This window comes from Lytechinus pictus, chromosome 6, assembly GCF_037042905.1.
Source record: "Lytechinus pictus isolate F3 Inbred chromosome 6, Lp3.0, whole genome shotgun sequence".
NCBI classification, from domain to species: domain Eukaryota; kingdom Metazoa; phylum Echinodermata; class Echinoidea; order Temnopleuroida; family Toxopneustidae; genus Lytechinus; species Lytechinus pictus.
Window position 1 is genome coordinate 19,191,793 of NC_087250.1, and position 14,592 is coordinate 19,206,384.

At 36.5% G+C, this 14,592-nt stretch overlaps 1 protein-coding gene across 2 annotated transcripts; it reads right to left on the reverse strand.

Annotated features, from left to right (window-relative positions):
• Positions 1 to 4,159: 4,159 nt before the first annotated feature.
• LOC129263711 (zinc finger protein ZFP2-like) lies at positions 4,160 to 14,290 on the reverse strand. 2 transcript variants are annotated; one of them, XM_064101113.1, is made up of 5 exons: positions 14,120 to 14,290; positions 13,546 to 13,647; positions 13,050 to 13,154; positions 8,374 to 8,679; positions 4,160 to 6,904 (listed from the first exon to the last, which is right to left on the reverse strand). In XM_064101113.1, exons 1-5 carry the CDS (start codon positions 14,253 to 14,255, stop codon positions 5,526 to 5,528), a joined length of 2,028 nt encoding a protein of 675 aa, XP_063957183.1. In that variant the 5' UTR covers positions 14,256 to 14,290; the 3' UTR covers positions 4,160 to 5,525. The 2 variants fall into 2 exon arrangements, with proteins under 2 accessions (XP_063957183.1, XP_063957184.1); XM_064101114.1 differs by lacking the exon at positions 13,050 to 13,154.
• Positions 14,291 to 14,592: the final 302 nt, after the last annotated feature.

The following is a 14,592-nucleotide window of genomic DNA, read 5'->3' on the forward strand; positions in this document are numbered from 1 at the left end:
AACATTTGACAGTTTCTTGACAAGAAAAACAAAAAATATTCCAGTAACTATGGGTGATCATCAAGTACTACCAGAGTGTTAGAAAAACCAAGACTTAACATGACTTGAATTCACATCCTGTATAATACAGATTTAAAATAGTAATGTGTCGTACGGACGCAGAAAAGGTGGCTTTTTTCGAAACCTCAAGTTTTTACTCTAAAGTCTGTGAGTTGGACAGATAATTTTCATAGAAACTGAACTCGAATTGATATTCAATTACCCAAGAACAAACACATCTATGAAAGAAAGCAAAATAAACATTCATGAATAAATAAATCAAATTACAATTTTCGAGAACATTGTGGCGTACGGGACACTCAAAATGTGTCGTACGGGACATCTCTAAATTGAAGCCAAACTTTCTTACTTTATGTCTCTTTGACTTCTTCAATCACTTTATTTGGCTGATGATAATGATAGTCCTATCAAACTAAAGATATTCATTATGTTAGAAACAGCAATTGGCTGAATATTTATGTTAATATATCATAAACAAAATAATGTGTCGTACGGGACACTTGTGTGTCGTACGGGACACTTGTGTGTCGTACGGGACACTTGTGTGTTGTACAGGCACTTGCGTGTTGTACTGGCCAGTCTGAATAAAACAATGAACTTTTATTAATCAGAAGGGGAGCATTGCCCCTAAATTCTTCCTTTTTAATGAAAAGTCTTTTAATAAGTAGTCATTCAGGACAATATAATTAAGTAACCTCAATATATACAATCGGGAGCAATATGTTATCATTTTTTTTTCATGTACAAAAAAGTAAGGAGTTTCAATACTGTATATAAAAAATTAGTGATCATCAAGGGAAGTCCAAATAGTTGATTGATATGTAATTTTTTTTTTTTACATCTTATGATAATTCCACATTAGCATGCAAGAGGAAGTAATCTTCCAGGCTAGGGTGAATCAATTATAAAGGTTTTCTTTTCATGCTCAGTGACAAAGAAATAAACCTGCTCTGACCAGTGAAAATCACCAGTTTAGCTGAAGGGATTCACAAAAGAATACACCTACATGAAATCAATTAAGATGGTTACAATCACCTATTTCATGTTCTATGGAGATTAAAAAAAGTATTTTTTCAGTTCACTTTATGTCAAATCAATACTTGAATTAAAATAGGCCTCCTATTTATAGTTTCTGAATCCAAATCCTGCAATTAAATGCATTATATATTGTGTGTCGTACAGAAATGTCCCGTACGACACACACTGTGTCGTACGGGACAACTTTTAATAGGACAATTATTGAAAAATGAAGGGCAGTGATTAGATTCTTATGGGATAAATCGATCACCCATGGGTCAAAGAAAGATAAACTGATATTGTGAAATTGCATCATCAAAAATAAAATTGTAGGGTAAACTTTTGCATTTTTATGTGTTGTACGGGACATTGCCAAAAATAGGTTCGGAAAAATCAGGGCTGCCCCTATAATGGATCATGAAAATGTTGTAGATATTATTTGGAACCATCAATGATACATTATTCCAATGACCTGCAATATTTTCAATCTTCTTGTGCTTTGCCAATAATTGTTTCAGGCAGTGTTTGTACTCGACTATTTAATTAGCAAAATTATTGAAAATTGAAAATTCCATCGTTCCCCCACCAAAAACTATATGTGACTTCACTTTTGGTTAAAACTCATAATTTTCATAAAATTTAGGTATCATAGTAAAATATTACACTTCTTATGACTTATTGAAAGCATGTTGAAATGTATGATATTTTTGAAGTTCTAGTGTGGAATCGCCCTACAAAGATATTTGCACTGTAAAAATAAACATTTTGGAGCAAAATAGAAAGGCTAGTGTGCCGTAGTTGCTAACTTGCAGTATAATGATATACCCTATGCATTAATAATATCAAAATAAAAGATTTGTTAATTTTTAATTGACCTTCTGTGCAAGATGTCTCAACTAAAATTTCAAGAGTGCTACTGCTAACAGTGGCGTACCGTGTGTCGCGGCATTTGGGGGACCAGCAAAAATGTTGTGTCATTAAGTGGGCGCGCGAAGCGCGCTCAATTGCCAGGTATACTGACCTAACAGAGACATTTTAAGGGCTGTGCAATTAAACGGATATGTATCTTAGTGATCAAATAATGCGAGCGCGATGCGCGAGCTGAAAATGTTTGATATTCAGTCCTAAAAAGGGACATTATAAGCAAAGTTTTTAATCATGATATGTACCTGTCTCACAAAACAAACAATGCGAGCGCGAAGCGCGAGCGGAATTTTTTTTGTATAACTTGACCCTAAAAAGGGACATTTTAAGGACTATCTTTTGGAATTCATGAAGTGCGTACGTATCTCATCATAGTCATCTAATGCAAGCGCCAAGCGCTTGCTGATTTTGTTATAATTACACCTAAGCACATGAAGCACTTTTTGTGGTCATTGTAATCATGAACATGATACGTATTTTAATAATGAAATATTGCGGGCGAGAAGCGCAAGCTGACAATTTTTGAAATTCAGACCTGAAGAGGGGCATTCTATGGCTTGTTTGTAGGAATTTACTATTTCACTAATCAAGTGATGCGAGCGCGAAGCGCGAGCTGAAAATTTGTTATAATTAGATCAGAAAAAGGGACATTTTTAAGGACCGTCTAGCGGGAATTCATGCACTGCAAAAAAAAACGCTGGTGTTGATTTAACACCAGCCCGGTACCTATATCGGTCCACACCAGTGCAAACGTAAACACAGACTGGAAATGTTTTATATATTAAGGCCTTAAAAGGGGGCAATCACTTTAAGTATATAGTCATGAAAAAAGCATATATCACTACATAATAACATAAAACAATAATAACTTGTTTTTTTGCCAACTGCAAACTTGTAGACAAGTCTACAAGTTGTACACTTGTCTTCATGAATTTGCCAACTGCAGAGTCACTCGTTTTTTAAGTCTTGTGTTCTGTTCTTCTCAGTTCTGAAATGGGGCAGTACTTGTACATCACTTTGTCTTGCTTCTAATTTTACAAAACTAAAGTATTTGTTAAATCGTCAATAATTGTGGTATAATTTGCAAACTCACAAGCTTGTTTATATTGGGGGAGGACAATATAGCTCCATCTGTTTTGTCCTTTGTATTTTGCTGACTAGTAGGGCTCTAAGCCTGGCTACATGGACTTGGATTTGCCAACTGGTTGTCTTTACTCCATAAGTCGTAACCTTCTTCGAAGTTGATACCTCTATTTTTTTTCTTTCCTTTTTTTCTTTCTTTATTTCTTCTTTCTTTCTTTCTCTCTCTCCCCCTCTCTCCTTTCTTTTTTTCTCTTCCTTTCTTTCCCTCTTTCTTTTTCTCCCCTATCCTCCATTTTGCCAACTGGTACATGATTTTGCCGACTGCCATGAATGTCTAGCTACGGCCCTGAATATATTATGTATACTAAAAGGAAAAGATGAAGTAATAGAAAAATACAAACAAATGTGGTGGTGGAAGGATGCTTATTGATAAACATCTTAATTCAAACAATAAAAAACTTAGTTTTAAGCAGGAACAAAAACGAAAGACAGGAGGGTGTCTGGGGACGAGCGAGCAGTCAAGTCCAATGCACAGCTCCAGCCAAGGATTGCTAATCCCACAACACCATTCAACCTGAGCAATGGAATTGGTTATTCAAATCCATCGCTCAGGTGGAACTTTGTAGGGTCAGCTAACTTCACCGGAGCTATGCATTAATAGGGCCGACAAACAATCACTTTCAAAACAAAACACACATTCATACCACGCTCCTCATTCATCCAACGACCATAAAGACACTAAGTAAAAAAAAAAACATTAATTTACTAACCATCTTTTCCATCACATTTCACTGACCATGGTATATAACAAACCAAATGCATGTAATAAATTGATCCAGTAAGACCAGTACGAGGACCAGTCAGACCAGTAGAAAATACCAGTAAAGACCAGCTTGAATTGGATACCAGTGAGACCAGTTACAACCACCAGAAACAAGATCAGTATAAAATAAAATTCCAGTAATTCAAGACCAGTTTGATTTTTAACTGGACCAGTAAAATTTTAACTGGACCAGTATGACCAGTTAGACCAGTAAACCGATGTTCCAATTTCCAGAGTTACCAGTTAAAATTCTACTGGTCAGTTTCCTTCTGGGTTGTCGGAGTCTTGCATGTAAACATTAAAGCTAAATTACAGTAGTTGCAGTAAAACACTAATTTCGTGAGAAAGTCTGTAAAACCAAGGTTAAGTATGACTATATCATCGAGGATCTAGATCTGGTACAGTTACATAAACTGAACTTTGTGAAATCATAAAATCTAAGCTGAAATACGATCACACTGAAGACCGCCAACACAGATAAATACATGTGGGGCAGTGTATACTGTTATTGCTGGAATAAAGACCCGACGGAAGTGACCAAATCCGCGCTTATTTTGCTTATTTCTCAGCAATTACACAATTTCTTCCAGAATCCTTTGGCCCAAATTTTTTTATTCATACAAACAGACACTTAGGTGTTCATTATATTAGAATCTGTAAATAGTCATTTTGAGACCGTTACCACAACTGGCATTTATCTTTAACCAAGAGGAATGCCTCTGCACTCTCACCTTCCCTACATGATTCAATTTAGCAGCAGTGCTGACTTTGAATAAGAACTGTTGAAAAAGTATTCACAAGAAACACCATTCATATGATAATAGAAAACTATGCCTTCATTGACCCACAATGACCTTTGACCTTGGTGACCTGAAACAAATGAAGGATGTTCAATTATGTTTGATTACTCTTATGCCCAAGTTTCATGAACTACACCTATAAACTTTCAAAATTTATGATGGCAATTCAACAAAGAACTCAACATTGCCAAAGTTTGTTAACCCTAATGATCTTTGACCTTGGTCATGTGACCTGAAACGTGCACACGATGTTTGGTGATACTTGACTACTCTTACCGGTATATGCAAGTTTCATGAACTAGATCAATAAACTTTCAGTTATGAAAGAAATTCAACAAATGCCCCCAACATGGCTAAAGTTCATTGACCCTAAATGAGCTTCGACTCTGGTCATGTGACTTGAAACTTGGCACAGAATGTTTGATATAGTTGGTTGCTTTTATATCCAAGTTTCCTGAACGAGATCCAAACACTTTCAAAGCTATAATGACGATTCAACGACTACCCGAACATGGCCAAAGTTTGTTTGCGCTAATTGACCTTTGACCTCAGCCATGTGACTGGAAAGCCAAAAAGGATGTCCAGTGATAAACGATGACCCTTATGTCAAAGTATCGTTAACAAAATCTATAAACATTCAAAGTTATGACATTTTAAAAACTTAACTTTGGTTAGGATTTCAATGCCCATTCACCCCCCTCCCCCCCCCCCCCCCCCCCCATCGATCACATTGTTGCTGTTTGGGCTCTTCAACTGTATGAATTTGTGTCCTCTAAGATTGCTTCAAAGATGAAAGAAAAAAAGCCTCACTGCATTACTCACATGCAATGGGCTTCCCACCTGTGCTTAGTTGTAATGTGATTTTTGAGAGAGCTACAGTGACGAAATGCCTTATCACAAAAATCACATTCATAGGGCTTTTCACCGGTATGGATTTGATTATGTCTTTTTAGACTGCTAGCACAAGTGAATGACTTACCACAATGATTACATACATAGTGTTTGTCAGAATCATGAATTCTTTTGTGTTCTTTGAGACGATCAGATCTATAAAATGTCTTACCACATTGGTCACAGAGATAATTTCTCTCACCTGTATGGATTTGTTCGTGTTTCCTCATACATTGTCTGTCACCAAATGCCTTACCGCAGTGAACACACAAATAGGGTTTCTCACCTGTATGGCTTCGTTTATGCTTTCTGAAAGAACTTCCATCATTAAATGCCTTACCGCAGTGATCACACACATAGGGTTTCTCACCTGTATGGATTCGTTCATGTGCTGTAAGATGAGCTTTTCGATTAAATGCCTTGCCACATTGATCACATGAATACGGTTTCTCACCTATATGGATGCGTTTATGGCTCTTTAGAAGCTGTCTTTCATTAAATGCCTTACCACACTGATTGCATATATAGGGCTTATCCTCTGTATGAACTCGTTTATGTTCTGTGAGAAGATATTGTGATTTAAATGCCTTACCACATTGATCACATACATAGGGCTTCTCACCTGTATGGATTCGTTTATGAATTCTGAGATTACCTTCTATATTAAATGCTTTACCACATTGATCGCATACACAGGGCTTCTCACCTGTATGGATTCGTTTATGTGCTTTGAGACCAGAAGCATAACGGAAGGCCTTACTACAATAATCACAAACAAAGGCCTTATCACTAGTATGGCTTAGTTTATGTGCTTTAAGAGCAGAAGCAAAATTGAAAGTCTTATCACAATAATCACACACATACACTTCATAATGGATATGTACATGTGCTTTGAGAGCACTTGCTTCATAGAATACTTTGTCACAATAATAACAAGCATAGCGCTTTTCACCTGTATGAATTCTTTTACCTGCTGTGGAATCCTCAACTTGATGATTACCTACCTTCTCACATTGTATGGAGAAGTAAGAATTCTGATTTTGCTTTTCACTCGATTTCCTAAGAAATATTACATATTTAGTTTTCCTTCCTATTTTTGCACTTCCTGTTTCATCATGTGAAGGCTCTTTGGGTTTATCAAAAGGGTTTTGTATTTCTCCATTGATGATCTGCAGAACACGTGAATGGGATGAATCTGGTACCAGAATACTACCATTATGACCATGTTTGTACTTGAGATGCCTTGCTAAGATGAGAGGAATAGCATAGGGTGATCCACAGTACTTGCATCTGCAAATTCCAGAACCTAATGTTTAAGAAACAAAGATATATCTAGTGTTATAAATATTGGAATTGATTAAACTGGTAAGTAATGTGGAAGCCTAAAATAAATTCCAGACATTTGTGTTATGGGGGTCTCAAGAGCATATTCAGGATATTGACCAAAAGAAGAGTAAGTACAGTGTCTGAGCTGCCAGACGAGTTTGAGGTGAAGGTAGGTGTACCTCAAGGTTCTGTACTGTCACCATTGCTAATTGGAATTAATGTTTGAGAGGCACAAAAATATTTTTGTTAGTGGAATATGTCATGCAGTGTGAACCCTTCAATTTTGTTGCTTGTCAATTTTTTCTTAGGACAAAATTACATTGATTTGGTTGTGAAAACCCTTTTTTTTTTGTCAAAATTTTCCTGGAACAAATGACCTCAATTTGGCAGTGAAACCCTTTTTTTTTGGGGGGGGGGTCAAATTGTTAATGGAAGAAATGACCTAAATTTGGTAGTGAAAACATTTTCTCTGTCAAAATTTTCTGAAAAAGCCCCCCCCCTTTGGAAAATCCTGTATCCACTCCGCCCCTACATACACCTTATTAAAACATTACCATATTGAAAGCTTTTTAGCTAAATTTACCTCAATATATGTACAGTCCGACCTCTCTTTTCCGGACACGTTGGGACCAGCACCAATCTGGATAAGGGATTTATCCGGATCTGGGACACCCAATATTAAATACGCGCAGCTGCCTCACAAATGGTAGCTACACATAATCTATTGTAGTGGGCCTACAGACAGTATTTCACTGCTGTCAGTACAAATAATGGGGTTTTTTTTGCGGAAATGAAATCGAGTGGTTGCCAAAACTCTTGGATGATTTACCTGCTGAAATGATAGAGGAATACATTGAGCATACCGTGAAAGAAAGAAAATTACTTGATGAAAGTAAGAGTCTAACGTAAAAAATTGGATCATCTTCGCAAATTCAGCCATTATTACACTAACTGTATGCTCAAACATGATAGATGGCGCTGTCCTAATACTAATGAAAGACTAGGCAGGAGCATGGACAGAAATTTCTGTGGGCCTGGGCGTGCTAACGAGACATGCATTGTTTTGTAAACAATAAAAAGAAAACGTGATGAAATAACAAAATGCTTGTATTCTTTCGGTGATTTGGGCAAGATATTTTCATAAAAAGTAATGATGTTGCAGATATAGACTATATTGGAAAATGTATGTAATCAAAGTGAATTTGCGTAGAAATCTTAGATTGAAATCCCTATTCCCCACGTACTAGATTAAAACAAAAATAAAAAAATCTCTGCAACTTTGCATCCAGAAAATATAGAGATCTAGATAAGGGGAGGCCAGATAAGAGAGGTCGGATTGTACATCAAAACTTCACTGCGGGCAAAGGATAATTACACAGTCAAAAAGTCCATCCAGTATTCAAAGTCCTTCCTATCATACAGCTCCATTTCATTTTAAATCATCTTTACCTGAAAGATTTCCACCCTGTCCAGTTACTTGTCCATTGTCTTCCAAAGAAGTTGCCTGGGACTGCTTGGGGGTTTGGTCAGTTCCTTGAGCTCCCTCTGTTAGTTTGGTCTTCTGATCACATGACTGGGTGTTGAGATCACCTGATTGACTACCCTGATCACCTGATGATGTTGGATTGGTTTGTAATGGGATGGATTTATCAAAGTCTGTTGATTCAAGGAGATCACCATTTCCCAAGTCCTTTAGGATCGGTTTCTTTTCACTTTGCTGAGGCTGCAAAAGCTCCGATGAACGGACATCTAATCCTATTTTCAAAAGCAGAGGCAAGGTTGGAAGATATCTCAAGAACTTTTCAGTAAAAGAAAAAAAAAAGAAGGATCTTGTAGGTAACTATTTTTGCTACCTGCAGGTTACCCACATTGGCAGTCTCTAGCATGCATCTCACATGCAGTTGCCAGCAGAAGCAAATGCAAGTCTGATTGGCAGGTTGAAATTATTTTAACATGCTTAAAACCTTTTTGCAGGTGGGTTGGGGGCACGGGCAATCACCCACAAGGCTTGCGCAGAATTACGTGACATGGCGCTTATAGTTTATTTTTTTCTTTATGTAGTACATAGTATATGATACTTGATAGTAATAACATCCTGATCATTATTAAAGGACAAGTCCACGCCAACGAAAAGTTGATTTGAATAAAAACAGGTGTCGCTAAGGCGAGCACATAATACGCCCTTCTGTAATGCGGAAAATGGAGCTATTGGTCAAGCAAGAAAAGTGGAAGATGGCGACTTCACCTTTGACCTTCTGACCTCAAAATCAATAATTGCTAGGATCTATGCTAGTATCATACACACCAAACTATATGAGCCCAGGTTAAGTTCAACTAAAGTTATCTCGTTAACAAGGATTGCAGAATGGTAAGATGAAAACATGTCACTGTGATCTTGACCTTTGACCTTTTGACCTCAAAACCAATAGGCTTGCTGGATCCATGCTTGTATCATACACACCAAATTGTATGAGCCTAGGTTAAGTTAAACTGAAGTTATCACGTTTACAAGGACTGCAGAAGGGTAAGATGAAAACATGTCACTGTGATCTTGACCTTTGACCTTTTGACCTCAAAACCAATAGGCTTGCTAGATCCATGCTAGTATCATACTCACCAAATTATATGAGCCTAGGTTAAGTTAAACTGAAGTTATCGCGTTTACAAGGACTGCAGAAGGGTACGATGAAATACGTCACTGTGACCTTGACCTTCGACCTTTTGACCTCAAAATCAATAGGCTTCCTGGGATCCATACTAGTATCATACAAACCAAATTATATGAGCCTAGGTTAAGTTCAACTAAATTTATCACGTTTACAAGGACTGCAGAAGGGTACGATGAAAATACGTCACTGTGACCTTGACCTTTGACCACAAAAATCAATAGGCTTCCTGGGATCCATGCTAGTATCATACAAACCAAATTATATGAGCCTAGGTTAAGTTCAACTTTAGTTATCGCATTTACAAGGACTGCAGAAGGGTACGATGAAATTACGTCACTGTGACCTTGACCTTTGACCTTTTGACCTCAAAATCAACAGTCTTCCTGGGATCCATGCTAGTATTATACACATCAAATTATATGAGCCTAGGTTAAGTTCAACTGAAGTTGTCAAGTTTGCAAGGACTGCAGAAGGGTACGATGAAAATATGTCACTGTGACCTTTGACCTCAAAATCAATAGGCTTCCTGAGATCCATGCTAGTATCATACACACCAAATTATATGAGTCTAGGTTAAGTTAAACTTAAGTTATCGCGTTTACAAGGACTGCAGAAGGGTACAATGAAAATAGGTCACTGTGACCATGACCTTTGACCTTTTGACCTCAAAATCGATAGGCTTCTTGGGATCTATGCTAGTATCATACAAACCAAATTATATGAGCCTAGGTCAAGTTAAACTAAAGTTATCGCATTTACAAGGAAAAGTTAACGGATGGACGGACACCGAGCGTGATACCATAATAGGTCCCGTCGAGAAAATTTCCGTCGAATATTTCCGAATAAAAAACGTGTACGATGATCAAAACGAAGAAGATAATTCTCAAATCGGAAAATACCCGAGAGCAACAAAACCTCTGTACCCGGGGGACGTTGTTTACACTATGAGAAAACCTACTAAAAACAACAACGCCCGAGTATTCATTGAAAATAAAGAATAAATTAGTTGCTATTGATACCCATTCTTTTGTACGCACAGATATCGCCCAGCGATGAAACTTAAATTGGTTTTCTTGGACAATCATGTTGTGCATCTTTGAAAGGAAGTAGCTCCCCCCGAACGTATTATGGTACAGGGGTCAAAAAAACGTCATCAATCACGTGACATATAATAAACAAGTGGAACGCCTCTGGCAGTCTCACCTGCATTACGCGATTTAATATAGCAGCAGTGCTAACTTTGAAAACTACAATAAAATAATCATTCACAAAAACACCATTCATATAATGACATAATACCACGTTCATTGACCATAAATGACATTTGAACGGTGACTTAAGACTTGTCAACTACACCCATGTCCACATTTCATTCACTCTATCCATAAACTTTCAAAGTTATGATGGCAATTCAACAATTACCCCAACATGGCCTAAGTTTATTGACCTTAACTGACCTTTGACCTTGGTTTTGTGACCTGAAACTCACAGGGGATGTTCAGTGATACTTGATTACTCTTATATCCCAAGTTTTATGAACTAGATCTATAAACTTTCAGAGTTAGGATGGTAATTCAACAAATACCCCCAACATGGCCAATATTCATTGACCTTTAATGACCTTTGACCATGGTCATGTGACCTGAAACTCGTACAGGATGTTCAGTGATACTTGATTACTCTTATGTCCAAGTTTTATGAACTAGATCCATAAACTTTCAGAGTTAGGATGGTATTTTAATAAATACCCCCAACACGGCCAAAGTTCATTGACCTTAAATGACCATTGACCATGGTCATGTGACCTGAAACTCGCACAGGATATTCAGTGGTACTGGATTAACCTAATGTCCAAGTTTCATGAACTAGATCCATAAATTTTCAAAGTTATGATGGTAATTCAGCAAATACCCCCAACTTGGCCAAAGTTCATTGACCCTAAATGACTTTTGAACTTGGTCACGTGACCTAAAACTCAAGCAGGATGTTCACTAATACTTGATTAACCTTATGCCCAAGTTCCATGAACTAGGTCCATATACTTTCTAAGTTATGATGTCATTTTAAAAACTTAACCTTCGGTTAAGATTTTGAAAATAATTCTCCCCACATGGTCTAAGTTCATTGACCCTAAATGACCTTTGACCTTGGTCATGTGACATGAAACTCAGGTAGGATGTTCAGTAATACTTGATTATCCTTATGGCCAAGTTTCATGAACTAGGTCCATATACTTATACTCTAAGTTATGATGTCATTTCAAAAACTTAACCTTAGGTTAAGATTTGATGTTGGCGCCGCCGCCGCCGTCGGAAAAGCGCCTATAGTCTCGCTCTGCTATGCAGGCGAGACAAAAACTGTATTTTCTTTGTAATCAGTTTCAACTTTTTTAATATCAAGACAGTGATATGTAAGTTAAACCATTAAGTGTTGTATCCATGTATTTCCCCCCAAAAATGTAAAATGCCAACATAAAAAACAAGCGTTATTTAGTGACGACAAAGATTCTGTTAACGAAAGTATATGAAATGTTCCGAAAAAGCTTAAGATGTGAAGAGCGCCGCACTGTTCCTAGAACAGGGCGTCGAGATTAATCAATGATTTATCATAACTCAATCACAAATACAATAGACAAATGACCTACTTATTCACGCATGAGTGAGCAAAAACAATTTTAAGAGGGGATACCAAAAAGTCACTTGGCGGGCTGTATCTGGGTTTCAAAACGAAAACCACATTTTTAAAATGCTCTTTAATTTGATACCTCAATTACACAAATTGGTCAAGAAATGACAAAGTTCTGGTCATTTGAAATAAGGCTTGAATTTCAATAATTTCATAAAATGAAGCAGATTTACAGGCTAGCTTTCAAACTCACTCGACACTCTGCTTTGACAATCAGCCATGCATTAAGTCTTTTGTTAACCGTGCGATAGCTTCTGCGGGAAACCGGTGAAAACATGTTTATTTCATGAAATTATGGAAATACATGTACAAGCATTGTTTCGAGAGAACATAACTTTTTTACTTCTTGACCATTTTCTGTGATTAAGGTATCAAATAGAAGAGCAGATATTGAACTTTTAGGCATGCAATTTTCTCTTTGAAATTCAGATACCCCCCACCAAATGAGTTTTTGGTATCCTTTCTTCAAATTGTTTTTGGTCACTCATGCGTGAATGAGGAATAATCTAAGTAATTTCAGAACAAAGAGGACATTCTAAGCTTTACAATGGTAGGTCATTTGTCTATTATATTTATGATTAAGTTATGATAAATCATTGCTAAATCTCGGTTTCATGTTTTGTGGGACGCACTGTAGAAAGTGTTAATGCCTTTTATACTTTGTCATGATTTAGGACATCTTTAAAATATTTCTGACGTAATACATTACTGATACACAAACTTTTAAAAGTCATAATGAAATATGGCATTACGCCAGCTACATCCACAAACCTCTCGACTTTCTTTCCTCCTTCCCTCCATCACATTCCTCTTTGATCTCTTTCTTTATAACTTGCACACGTTGCATGAGTTTTGGTTGATTTACCACAGGTATTCCTGTGTGTACAAACAGATCAAATATACAAGGTAATGGGAGCATATGATGTCTGTGCAGATTGAATGACTTTGATCAAAAATTCAAATTATATCTAATGTCTTTCCAAGTTACCAGCTTTTACGCCAGTCAAGTTGAGATTATAACTTTTAAAAACAATTTTTTATTATATTGAAATTTGTACAACTTTGTTCAAACTTTAGTCTAGACCTCCTCTGATGCTTTTTCATGATTTCTTTGGGGTTGGAGTCCCCTTAGTTTGGAGAATTTTCTTTAAAGAAAAAAAGTCTGCTCTGTAAAATAGTTACAGGTTTCTGACACAGTACATTACAGATACACATACTTTTAGATGTCATCATGACATATGACATTACGCCAGCGACATTCACAAACCTCTTGACTTTATTTCCTCCTCCCCTCCATCACTTTCCTCTTTGATCTCTTTCTTTATAACTTGCACACGTTGCATGAACTTTGGTTGATTTACCTGTAATCCTGTGTGTACAAACAGAACAACAAATTGTCACAAAAAAGTTCACAAATTTGAACAGATAATTTATCAATGAAACAAGTTATCTACGCGATTTTTTTCTGAGCGGCTTGAACAACGTTGATCAAATAAACAAGGTACTGGAGGAAATGCTATTGTCTGTGCGGCCTGAATGACTTTGATCAAAAATTCAATTTACATTTACTGTCTCTCCAAGTTACCATCTTTTAGGCCAGTCAAGTTGAGATTATAACTTTTAAAAACAATTTTTTGTTATATTGAAATTTGTATAATTTTGTTCAAACTTTAGTCTAGACCTCCTCTGATGTTTTTCATGATTTCTTTTGGGGTTGGAGTCTGATTAGTTTGGAGAATTTTCTTTAAAGAAAAAAGGTTTGCTCTGTGAAATACTTCGCAGGTTTAATACCAGGAGGATAGAATCATCCTTCAACAAAGAAAAAAATGGAATGTACCTACCAAGATTTATCATCATCTCGTAGTTTTCTTTGACATTCTTGATACATGTTCTCTCATAAACGCTGATCTTTGCCCATTCCTTGGCTGTGAAGTAAACCTGGACATCTGAATATTGATCCATCTCTGGAAGCGACATGGTGACTTACTTCCAACCAAACGGCATAAAGACTTTCCTGTGATATGCATCAAATAGTAGAAATTTGCATTTAATAGTAGAAATTGTGAAAGTTTGAATAAAATATTATAAACTGTGAAAATTTGAATTAAATAGTCGAAATAATTGTGAATGTTTCTAACAAATAATAGAATTGTGAAAATTTGCATCAACAAATAATTGTGAAAGTTTGCATCAGACCGTAGAAATAATTGTGAAAATTTGCACCAAATACATTAGAAATAATTATGAAAGTCTGCATCAAAAAGTAGAAATAATTGTGAAATATAGCATCAACAGTAGAAATAATTGTGAAAAA